This window comes from Passer montanus, unplaced genomic scaffold, assembly GCF_014805655.1.
Source record: "Passer montanus isolate IOZ18808 unplaced genomic scaffold, ASM1480565v1 scaffold5, whole genome shotgun sequence".
Classification (NCBI taxonomy): Eukaryota; Metazoa; Chordata; class Aves; order Passeriformes; family Passeridae; genus Passer; species Passer montanus.
In genome coordinates, this window is record NW_024369929.1 from 3,164,324 (window position 1) to 3,176,662 (window position 12,339).

General features: G+C 40.1%; 1 protein-coding gene across 3 annotated transcripts in view; it reads left to right on the forward strand.

The window, feature by feature from the left end:
- MTMR10 (myotubularin related protein 10) overlaps positions 1–12,339 on the forward strand; it is a 33,739-nt gene continuing 21,400 nt past the window's right edge. For 2 of the 3 annotated variants that reach the window (XR_005629168.1, XM_039723473.1), the window contains exon 1: positions 4,967–5,126. Coding sequence is in view for 2 of the 3 variants with exons in the window: in XM_039723473.1 (XP_039579407.1) it covers positions 4,982–5,126 (145 nt within the window). In the remaining variant the exon portion in view is untranslated. Of the gene's footprint in view, positions 287–1,536; positions 1,598–4,966; positions 5,127–12,339 lie in introns of those variants that run through there. The other variant, XM_039723474.1, reaches the window with a different exon arrangement.

Below are 12,339 nucleotides of genomic sequence, written 5' to 3' on the forward strand. Positions count from 1 at the left end.
GGCCGGCTCGGGGAGGCGGAGGGAGCCGCGGGGGCTCCATGCGGGGCGGCAGCGGCTCCAGCCCGGGCCTGCCCAGGCCGCTGGCTCCTCCCTTGGGGAAGGAGGGTGCGCCGGGGCCGCCCCCGCGGTGTGACGGGGAGCGCAGCCCGAGCGGCCGCGGGCGCCGGGCCTGAGCCGGCGGGCGTCGGTACCACCTCCGCGGCCCGGCCCGGCCCGCCCGTCGGCGGCCACAATGTTCTCCCTCAAGCAGCCCAAACCCACCTTCAAGTCGTACCTTCTGCCTCAGGTAACCGCCTTTTACTGCCATTACCGCCCTGCCGTGCCCTGCCCTGCCCTGCCTGCCCCGGGCCGTCCCTGTCCCTGGCCGAGGTGCCGCCCCGGGCTGTGCCCGCTGGCCCCGGGGCTGTGCCGCTGGCCCGGGGGTGGCGAGCGGCACCTGTGGAGGGGCTGCCGGGTCCCCGAGCCCTCCGTGGCACCGGGGAACAAAAGCTGCGCAGCCGGTTCGGGGTGCAGCCCCTCGGCCTCCGGGTGTGCGCCTCGCACACGGACAGAGCCCGCACGGTGGTCGGGAAGCAGGACTTGTATCAAAATAAAGTCTTGTGTTCGTTAAAATCGGCCCGTGCGAGATTATTTTGGGAAGTTGTGAGTTGTGCTTCAGGTGTTTGGGCTCGCAGCGCTGGGCGGGATGAGGAGAAAGCGGAGCGGGCGCTGCTGTGCATAGTTAAACTCTCACCTGTAGCCATCGCTTCATGTTTACAACCTGTCTGATGGCATAAATGAGAAAACCGAGTATACCTATAAATTATAAATAGCGCATATAGTACGGACAGGACTTTTTGTGTCATCTGAATGTGCACTTGACAGAAATTGATATTTATTTACTTTAGACAGGGCAGGACCTCTTCTAGCAACATGTTTGACATGTTGACGGATTCTTGGTTTTTTCCCAATTTCTTAATAGGAGTGAGATGTCGATGTAACACAGTTATGGATATTCCTAGTCCTGGGAAATGGTTATATTGCTATCATTGTAGGAAATGTGGGTTATTTCACTAAAGGTTCCAGTCTTTTTATAGAAGCTTTTAATTTTGAAGGTTTGAAATTGAACTGCAAGTAGGCATATGCATGTTCTAGGCCTTAAGTTTTTTCTAAAATCTTTCCTATGTTGGAAAGCTGTGCATGTTAGAAATTAGTAGAGTTTTTTTGAACTTGAGTGTCTATATGTGTAAAACTTGTTGAAGTTCTTGGGCCATTATGGAGTATCAAGCCAAACTGGTTTTTGTTTACCCTGTGACTTGTGATAATTTGGGTTACCCAATTCTTTAAACATTAATATTTTAAAAAATTTATTATTCTTATGGTACAAATCTAAATGCCCTCAAAATTGTTAATAACTCTTGCTATGATCGGATTCTAGCTCCTTAAGATGAACTTTTTAAGTTAAAACAACTTTCTCTTCTGTACAAGCAGGTCAGGCTTGTGTCTGACTGTGAAGTTCTGAGCATTAAGTAAATTATCTTTTTTTTTTTTCTTCAGGCTGATGACAATATAGCATCAGAACCAAGAATTAAAAAACTGGAACCAGTACTTTTACCAGGTAGGCATGAATCAGGAGTTTGACAAATACCTCTGTTGGCATTGATTTTGGTATATTTTAATCTTAGCATTGTTCATTGAGGGAATATTGCTTTTGAGCAGGAAAAGGTAATGATGTTTGTGTCTGTAGAAACTTATTGCAACACACCTGAAACACTAAGTGAATGCATAGGCAGTTTTGCCTGTGTGATGCTTTACTACATATAGAATAATGTTTTGGTTTTATTGTGAGTAATGGAAATTAAACCTCTCTTAAGTGTTTTTGCATTCTTGACACCTTTTGGAAGACTACTGGTAATTACGCTTTCATCAGACAGTCAGATTTTACCTGTGTGCAGAAGCCAGTAGCAAAGCCTGTGTCAGAGTCTTCCTTTATTTTAAAGGAAAATAGTCAGAGAATTTCCAGTGTGTGGGTATGATTGATTTCTGTATTGGGAAACTTCTAGTGCCATCTTTATTCATTTAGTCTTATGGATTATGGTGCCTTTAGGTACATTTGGAATTTTTGTCTTCAGACCTCTACAGAATAATCTTTTTGGGGTGTGGGTGAAATAAAGCTATTATTACTGTTCATCATAACATATTTATAAAAATGTAGGGTATTAATGATGTCCATGTTTTAAATAAGAAATAGTCTCTGGTAGATGACAGTTTGAGCAATGAGGATTTCTAAAAACCTTTTTTCAGATATGGAAGGAACAATCTACTGTTCCCAAGACTACTTTCACTGCAAACTGTACATAACAGTAATAAATTTGGCTTGCAGTTTCTAAGGAAAATTTTGAGCTTAAAACAATGTCATTCTACAGTTTTTTCTTAGAAATCAGAATGTTTATTTAAAAATATGAATTTACACACACAGAGTGATGTAGCTATAAACAACTCTTAAAAATTATTTCTGTCACTGCTTTACATGGGCCTGTTGCTAATTTAGCAATACTAATTGATATGTGATATGGTCCAGTGAGGTACCTAAGAGGCTGAAATACTGTAGAAGAGTAAATAACAACTGCCTGACATTCTTCACGAAACAAAAGAATGCAGAATTTGCTTGAGGCATAAATGTCCTAAAATACATTGCTGAGATTGCTTGATATTTGAAATAGTTATATTTTTATGCTTGCAAAACTTCTGCTTACCACTTGGCATCTCGCTGATTATGTTGCAGTTGATATTCGTCCAAGGCCTTTGACTCACAAGGAAGTGACTGCATGTTCTTCTGTGAGACATTCCACAGCAACTGCAGGGCAGTATGAGAGTGCTTTGCTCAAAATGTAGCACATCTTGCCTTTGCTGTGGGACCTGGCCATGAGCAGTCACAGAAAGTAACTTCTGTGCTGCCACTTTCTGCAGCGTGGTTCACGCTCTATTTGTGAAACTCCCAAGTACTCACTCTTAAAATGGTGCTGACTGGGTTTGTTTTTCTCAACTGGCTTGTATTTATTCCCTCTTTGCATTATTTTCCTTGCCATGCACTCTCTTTGAAGTCAGCATTTCATGGCTTTTGGGACATTTGTAGTAACTTGCCCCAAGTTATGTAGAAGCCACAGTATGAAGTACCACAGACTTAAATTTCCACCTCCATATCATTCCAAGGTATTATTTTGAATTACTTCACAATGAGATTCACTGCTCTGTATAGCCACAGAGTAGCTCTGAGAAAATCTGTTCATGACTCTGTATGAGAGTTGGGAGGGTGTTAGAAGTGACTTATTTTTAATTACTTAAATGCAATTCTTCCTGTTTGAAGTTAAGCACCAGCCTAAAGACATTTTTTTGTTTCTGTCATCAGCCATGCTGTAGAAAAGTGCATAAACAAGTACACATTGTACTGTTGGATAGACTGGCTTGTGGATTTGTCATAACCCATGCTACTGGCCAAATTCCAACTCATTTAATTATATTAAGGCTGACTTGCACTTCCTTGTAAATACAGTTTCAGTATGGCATTCCTAATATCCTATCCTTAACAATTGTGTGAAATTGCTTTTGCTCTCAGGAACAGAGATAAGCCTGAGTGCCTGAATGTTTGTTACACTTTTTTAAGTAGTGGAGTTTTTAAGGAGTTCTTTTGGAATTAAGTTACATTAGCACAAGGGGTACTGGCTTTAGTAATACCTGAAACCTGCAAATGGTTGTGTTAAGCTTTTGATTCCTAAAACTTAGTGACTCTGAGGGAGTGGCTTGCTTACTAATTCCAAAGGAGCTAAATACCCTGTTGTCTAATTTGTATTTCTGTGCAGTGAAGGTTAGGACAAGGAGTTACAGGCTAGGAAATAATACGTCTAGTTAGAAAGTGAAGTGGTTTTTACTTCAAAAAAGAAAATTAATTGGAATCAACTTTCAACCTAGAGTTTGTTTTAAAAGTTTCCTCTGGAGCCCAGAGCCCACATCTTATCAGAATTTGGATTAAAAGCCTGTGTTCTCCTGGAACTGTATGCCCTGAGGAGGGTGTTTATTGGGAAAAGGAGCAAGTATCATCAGTAAAACAAGTGAAAACCTTGGTTGTAAGGGACAATACTGATACTGCAGTAGAGAAAAGCAAGTAATTTTATAAAATTTGGTATAATTTCATTGCAAAACAAATTATATAGGTTTGAAGTAGAGTTATAAAAATGTTTTCTTTTTCTTTCTGCAGCTCTGTTTTCCTAGTGTTAGTTCTGGGAGTGAGAGTTTCTGCAGAATTAGTTAAGAGTTGGCCTCTGTAACAGTTTCACTTTTTTCCTCTTTGTTTGTGTGCATTGCTAGTTTTACAAGCATGTCAAAGAGGAAAATTACAGAAATAGCAGGTAGTCTAGCAGTCAGTCTGTTAAAGTGCCTTGCCTGGCTGGTAGGAAATGAGTCTGTGTACGTTAGGGGAGTGTGGAGTTCACGTTGTTAAATCTGAAGGTGTGTTTTGTTCTGGGGATCAGCTGTAGCCTATTTTCCATAACTGTGTCTGTAGTCATCAGCTTCATCATTGAGAAAACCTGTCCAGCACAAGTGACTGTGACTGCAGCATGTCTCCATGATGTGAGTGGCACAGCAGTGTGCAGAAGGGCAGTACCAGGATGGACAATGGGCCAGTCTGGTGTGTGTGCTGGAACCAGTGCCACACTGTGGTTTGGGCAAGACCAGGCAATGAGATCCTCCCTGTTGCTCACACAGGGCATTCTGCAGCAGATTATGTAACCAGTGGAGCATCTGATTGTGGGAGGAAAGGATTGTTCCTCCTGAATCTTAATGTCAACTTGAATTAGTTAAACTGTTGCTCAGTATGCTAATTTTCTAGTAGATTAAGATAGTAGTTGCTACCTGTAAGTTTTTTACAAAAAGGCTGGAAATGGTTATTACATGATAGACTAAACTGAATTAGAATAGTAACTTTTATCTTTAAGGCTTGTTCATGCTAAGGCAAGTTAAAGGGGCGGTGGTGGTGAGGTGCTACTGGAAGCAGTTGTGCACCGGTGGTGTCTGTTGTGTCTGCCCCGTTTCGGATGACAGAAGTGAAGCTGAGAGCTGTCCCCGGCGCGGTGACCAGCAGGGCACAGGTACGGCTGGGCAGGGACAGATGTCCCCTCTCGCTGCTGCTGGCCGCAGGCAGAGGGGAGCAGGGCAAGCAGCATTCCCTGCTGCTCCCTCTGCAGAGTGCAGCGTGGGGCTTTTCCTCCTGCAGGAGGCTCATGGGGACACCCCAGTGAGGAGTCACGGGATATCACAGAGCAGTGTTCAGTTCCTCTCGCTGGATTTGGCTTACTTGAGTTTATGCAGTTGCTTTCTATAGCCGTTTAGCACCCACAGCTTCACATGGTAACAAGTTCTATAGTTTAATCATATGCTGTTAGAACTCCTTTTAATTGTTTGGTTTGTTTGGTTTTGGGTTTTTTTTCCCCCTGAAATTACCACCATCCACTTCCTTTGGATAAATCCTAGTTCTTGTAGGACGCAGCAAACATCAAGCCATATTCCTCCATTTGATGCAAGTTGTGATTTTTAGACGTGTTATATGTCCACTTTGTTTTGCCTCCCTTTGGCTTTTCTTAGTTGGTCCTGAACATGAAGTTTCCCATATTTGTAATCATCTTTTTGATTAATTCTGAATGAGTTCCTGTTTTTTGCTGAGGTTGAATTATGTATCCTGTTCAAGATTTTTGCCATCGGATATATTCGGCTTTTATTTAATAATTCTGATTGACTTTACCACCTGATTTTTTTTATTTCTGTTGGCTTTTTTATATCTATATGCCTTTTGAAATGCAAGTGACTGTAGAAATTTAATTTTGGGAGGTTTTTCAGACTGTATCATGGAAATATTTAATCTTTTAGAAGAGTCTGTTTGTCTCGCAAGTTAGCTCCCAGCTTTTTGTTTTTTTCTGCTTTCTGCAATTCCTTATTACATTGAGTCATGTGTTCCAAAGCAGCTGCAACACATCATGTGATAGGAGAGGGAAGCTCGCCGTTCATTGAGGCACCCTGGTGCAGTCGTGCCCCAGGTGCGTTCTGTCCTCGCTGCTCCGGAGCCCGCACCCCTTCCTGGGCATTGCTGGGCATTGCTGGGCATTGCTGGGCATTGCTGGGCATTCCTGGGCATTCCTGGGCATTCCTGCGCTCGCAGTGTCCCGGGCGGCAGAGCCGAGGCCGCGCTGTGCAGCGAGTGCGGATCGTGGAGCCGGGCCCAGCTTAACGAGGTTCACCAGTAACCCCCGGGACCTGTCGGTCTGCCCTGCTTGGCTGTTAGGAATCATTTTGCTTTAATGCCTCCGAGGGAAAGCTGTGGTGGTTTAGTTGGTACAAGTGCTGTTGCTGTCGGTGCCTTTTCCTGTGGCTGTTTCTGGAACGAGGTATTGATGTTCAGGAAGGCATTACCTGATGTGCTGAGGATGTGCTGCTGGCGAGCAGCGAGAGCCTGTCAGTGCTGATAGCACCTGAGCAGAGCTTGCTGCAGGCAGCTCCTCACTGCTCCAGAGCACTTGATTCTCATTCCCAGTGTTGTGGAGGGCTCGCCAAGCCTCCCTCCCTGTGCAGCTGAGCAGGACTCACCGTATTGCAGGCTTAGGTTTTTTAACCTGCGACAAGTTTTCGATTTGAAACTGAAATGTTACTGTGAAAATTCATTTGTTTGTTTTTAAAATTAATAGGTGATGTAAAAAAAGAAGCAAAAAAGGTTTGTAGCTGCATCTTGTTTTCAGGCATCAGTGTCATACAAGAGCATGAAATTATTTTCAGCATTTAAGAATGGCCAGATTAGAAAATCAGAATGGCAATTTGGAAAACAATGCAATTCCCTGAAGCTTTTTTTTAAAGTAGATGTTTCAGGTTTTTTTGTTGTCTGTACAAAGATTGCCAGAAGTTTTATATAAGTTATGAGAGTTTTGAATTCTGGATTTGAAACCTGAAACAACAGGTTTCTGCAAACTAGTTTTTCATACTGCAAGAAGTTTAAAAATGAACCAAACATTTGACTTAGATTTAGAATGAGCTGTCACTTACAGTAAGTATATACTAAGTACTCTTTTTCTGTTACAGCTTTTTTGTTTGTTTGGCTCAAAATAAATTTTCAGGCGTGGTTTGGGTTCAGTTAACTGCTTGTTCTGTGTTTGGGTTTGATTTTTTTAAGGACATAAGTACAACCAAGGCAGTCTGCATGCAGAATCTAAGTACCAGATACAATCTTAGAAATAGATTTTACTGGATGGAGTAATTTTGTCTTGCCTTTTGTTATAAAAGGCATTTCCTAAAGCTTCTGACTTGTAATATATTTTAGTATTTGTAAACATCAGCAAAAATAATTTCCTTTATGCAGCAGATTAGCCATAGGCCATTACAAAAATAATTCCTTGAAGCTTGAAGGATGACCCTGTTTTAAAATTAAGTATTTTAATGTTTTTACATGTGCATTTTGCAAAGAAGTTGTGAAGTAATTGGTTTCTGCACGCTCTGCCCCACATTTGTTTAGTGCTACAGGCCATTAAAATCCAGTAGATTCTGAATTGTCATCTGTCCAAGCTACTGGGGGTTTTGTCTCTTGGCAATTATATTTTCTTCCAATGAAGCAAGTCTTCAGTGAACTGATTCCAAACTAATTTCTAAACAAATACTTCTGTATTAATTTATTTGTTAAGCCAAACCTTTATAATTTAACAATGACTCAGTAGTACATTAGAAGTTCAGCATTTGTAGCTTGTATTGGTAACACAGTTACAAAATAACAAGCTGAAAACCTCAGTCTGCTCAAATTGTTACTGATGATATTGTTTAAGCATAGTCAGGGTTTGGGAATCTGTAGTTTACGTGGCCAGACTTAAAAATATGCAAACACCAAACATTCTCCCTCGTCACTGGCTTGTCTGTTGTTCACATTACAGAACTGTGACCAAATCATTGCCAAAACTCTTATTGGAGGGGTTCTGGTGATAAGAGTGTATTTTAATTTGGCCCAACTATACATACAGATGCCAACAGGAGCTGTTTATTATTCTATTCTTCTCACACACAGGTGTGTTCTTATTAACTACTTCATGCTGACACTTTTTTATGCAACCAAAGAACAAGCCAGATCAGAGCTAATTCAGGTGAAATCTGAACTGACAAAAAAGGAAGAAAAAAATCCATTTTAGACTGGATCAGTTCTCTGATGAGACTAACAAAGTCTGTCATAAATGGCAGTGCCAGCACAAGGCTTGAGGTGAAATGAATGTTGAATATAGAATTGTTTCTCTTTGAGTGGTAATACAGGTTCCTGGATTAAAGCAATTCTATAAGCAGTTATTTATTTTACTGCAATGCTTTGGTTTCGATCTGTTTGATAATGAGAGCTTTGCTCCTGATGGATGTTCCCCTCTTGCCATCTGAACTCCTGTTGTTTGTCGCCTACTCTATATTTTTGTGTCCTTCACTGAGGTTCTGAGATGTGGGGAAAGCTTTTGTGGAGCATCCCATCCTGGTTCAGAAAAGCAATTATTTTCTCAGGTCCCAGCTGTGGGTTTCTTTGGCTTTGGTTTTTTGTTTTTTTTTTCTCTTTTGCAATGTTCATAAAGATTAGCCATTACTGGGCAAATACTGATTTTAATCTTGTTATTGTGCATGGGAAACACAGAGATGATCATTGAAGACTTACCAGGAAGCCTTTATTTTTTTGCTACTTTTTCCCTTACTGAGCATTTAAAAAGTTTATCTGAGCTCTTTTCTCTTAGCATACTAAAAAGAATAAAATATTAATATATGATATTTTAATAACAATTTTCTAGTAAGACCAGCAAAGCAAGCTCTCTGTACCACTCTCCAAGCAGTGGTCAGAGTTGTTCTTTGGAATCTCAGGCTCTCCTGTTAAAAATTAATGGAAATTGTTTTTCATTCCCCAATAATCACAGAATTGAGCCGTCCTTTTGGAACAACCTTGTAAAAGCTCATAAAAATCAGAAAATAGATGAAAGACAATTATTTCATGAGCTTGCAAATACTTTTTTTTTCCTTAAGTTTGGAAGTGTCTGAGCACACTGAGCAGAAGATTCATTTAGAAGTGGATTAGAGACATTTACATCTAAATGCTTGATGCATACTAATAAACTCCTACAATTTTGGTATTCACAAGAGAGCCGATAAGGGGACAAAACTGAGGTAGATTTCAGTTACTTATTAATGAAGTTTTTATTGGAAATTCTTACTTGGGAAATTCCGAAAGTTAATTATTTGCCAGATATTTTACAACTTAACTCATTATTGTGCATTCTTAACAGTTAAATAGCTACTTGAATTAACTTGAGCTTTTCTATTGTGAACTTCTAAGACTATGTTTCACATTGCCAAGCTGGTTTTCTGTTGTCTTACCTGGGTATAATTATCACCAGCATTGTAAATGGGAAACAGGAGTTCAGCTTCCAGGTGCTCGTTTTTTATGGATTTAGGTAGAAATTACATGACTGCCTAAAGTACTTAAAAACCCCTGTTATGCTTATGACTGTTAGACATTGAACATATCCATAGAGCTTCAATGCTCATTAAAGAGAGTTTATGCTGGTAAACCTGTTCTTGTGCTTCTGGTACAGCATTGGGGAAGTTCCCTTAGCAGCATGCAGGGTACCTGCAAACTTATTGAGCTTGTAGGATTTGCATTATTGATTTATGGAGTTTGATTTCAGCTATTCATTGCCTCTAGCCAGTATCAGATTTTTAATGTGATAAAAATAATGCCTGTTAGCTTTTTAAGATGTGTGTGTGTATGTATGTGTGCCATGCCCCATCTGTCTGTATGTGTATTGATCTGTGTATGTGTCTGTGTATATAAAATACTGTTCAGTTCCTTTAATTGTGCATAATTTTTGAGTTCAGTCAGTATTGTTAGAGTAGTTGAAAACTGCTCAGTCTGTATCACCTCCTGCATTAATAAGGTTGAAGTCATTGATGCTACTCAAATCAGCCTTCTTCCCTGAAAAGTTACAAATTGCTACCTTTATTAGATAAAAAAAATTAGGTTTCATCCTGTGAGGCAGGGCACCAAAAGTTACAAAAATATAGTAGTGAAAATGGTGTAGAACATCCTTTATTTTAGGTGGTTAGTGATTAGGGACTGTGTTTCAAGTTTTGAGGAACCAAATTGCCTCAAGTGCAGGGTGGTGTGGCTGCAGGCTGGGGCAGAGCACAGCTGTGCTATCCAGAGCTCCCTCCTGCTGATCCCTGTGCTCAGCAGGGTTGTCCTGCCTCTCTCCCAGCTCCCACGTGTTCCCAGGCTCTGCTGGCTGCTTTTTATTTTGATTGTAGTGGGTTATGCATTGTGCTGGATTAGATACATACCATGAATTCTCTTAACATCCACAGTCAGATTGCATGTGCTTTTGGGAGATATAGCAGAATTTTTCAGAAGTTTAACAGTTTTTGAAGCTGCGTGTCAGGTTGTGTATTATCCAGATAGATCCTTCAGTATCTCCTGTTATTTTTGTGATTTGTGTATTCAATGTAGAAATATTTTTATTAAACATGATTAGACTTTCTATGTAAGGGTGGCAACCTGTAATTTCTCTTCTGGTTTCCTGTCAAAGTTTAAACAAACTGCTCTCGTCTCCTGAGATCATTCTTTGACTCTTGGAGTCAGATGGAAGTGTTGACTGCTGTTCCGTGTCTGGAACAGCTTGTGACTGTTTACTGGAAAAAAGCAGCAGCTACATTGTAGAAATGTGCAGTGTAATATCTCTGAATAGCTCTGTTGTTGTCTTGTGTAGGAGAAATCACCTACTCAACTACAAACACAAGAAGGATTCATTGTATAAGTCCTGCACTTACTACTCGTGTTGTTTATCTACTTCCCTAAATTTTCATTTTCATTTTGAGAAGTTCACTATATATATATATATATATATATGTGTATATATATATATATGTATAGCTTGTTATAGATGCCCAAATGAGAGATAAAAGATGGGTCACATAAAATTCTAAAGCTGCATCTTGAAAAAAAAATTCATAGAGGTGTTTGCAAATTTAATAGATGCGGTTTTCAAACTTTCTCATTCTTTGGCTGAAGTTGGCATGCACACATTCTCTGTCCTGCCATACCTTAATCCTTAGCTTCAAAATGGACAGTTCTGGGTTAGGGCTGCAAACCTGAGAGCAGAAGATAAGCTAGGCCAGAAAATCCAGAATGTGTTTGTGTTGGATGGAATGAAACTAAATGCAGTTGCACTAAAATAGGATTAGAATTAACATTTGCAGTGTAACCACACAATTATGAGGAATGAAGGGGGGAAGTAAAAAAGGACTGGCTTTGGAAAGAGAATGATGTAGCGGGCATGTTTTAAACTGTAGGAAATTCAAATCGAAGATCTATGAATGTATTTCATTTCTTTTACTGTTTGGTTACATGAAAGTAATGAATACTGAAATAGTTTGATAATAGTAATTTGCTTTTAGAAGTGTCTCCTATGTGATAGTAAAAAATATTATACTTGGTAACAGATAAGTGAATGTTACCCAAAAAAGCTATGAAGTTGCATTTCATTTCATGGTGTATTTAGCTCTCCATATTTTTCAATTAGAAATGCAGTGATACACTGGCAAAATGTAGAGAGAGAGGAATAAAAATTACTTAGATCTCAGTTTATGAGGAGATTGTTTTTCTTCATACACAGGAGGTGACTTAGAACTTCATGTTGAATAGTTGAAGACTTAATACCAAATGCTGCAATAAATAGTTTGGGCTTTTGCAGTTATTTAAGTAAATAGATTATTTGAAGAAATGCTGGGCATTAAGAAGTTTCAGGCCATGCTAAGTATTGAAACATTTTCACTACAATGTTTAACAGAAATAGGGCTTGTCATTCTTATGCACCCCATTATAAGACATTGTTTTCAGCTGCTGTGGACTTGGATGAGTTTTTAACTATTTGTACTGAAGCTGTCAGAAACAGATTTTTATTTTCATATTCAAAAGCTTATTTAAACACATTTTAGCACTGTTTGAGGAAAGACTTTAAAGCTCCTGAAGATCTGTTTATAGACATTTTCACAGTTCCTGCCACTTCTGGAGAGAATATTGATGTATATGATAACACAGGTCAATGAAACTTGTCTCCTCACATCTTCAAACAGTCCCAGAACACAGATCATAATTCTGGCAGCTCAACCTTACAGACTTAGACCAAGACATTTTTATAGCTGAACAACTGAGCCAAAAGCAGAGAGGCTGCTGCTGCTCTTAGTGATTTCCAGGCAGATCCCTGATCGTATCAGAGGCAAGAGATCCAGAAGGACCAGTAGGACAGCTGGGTGAAA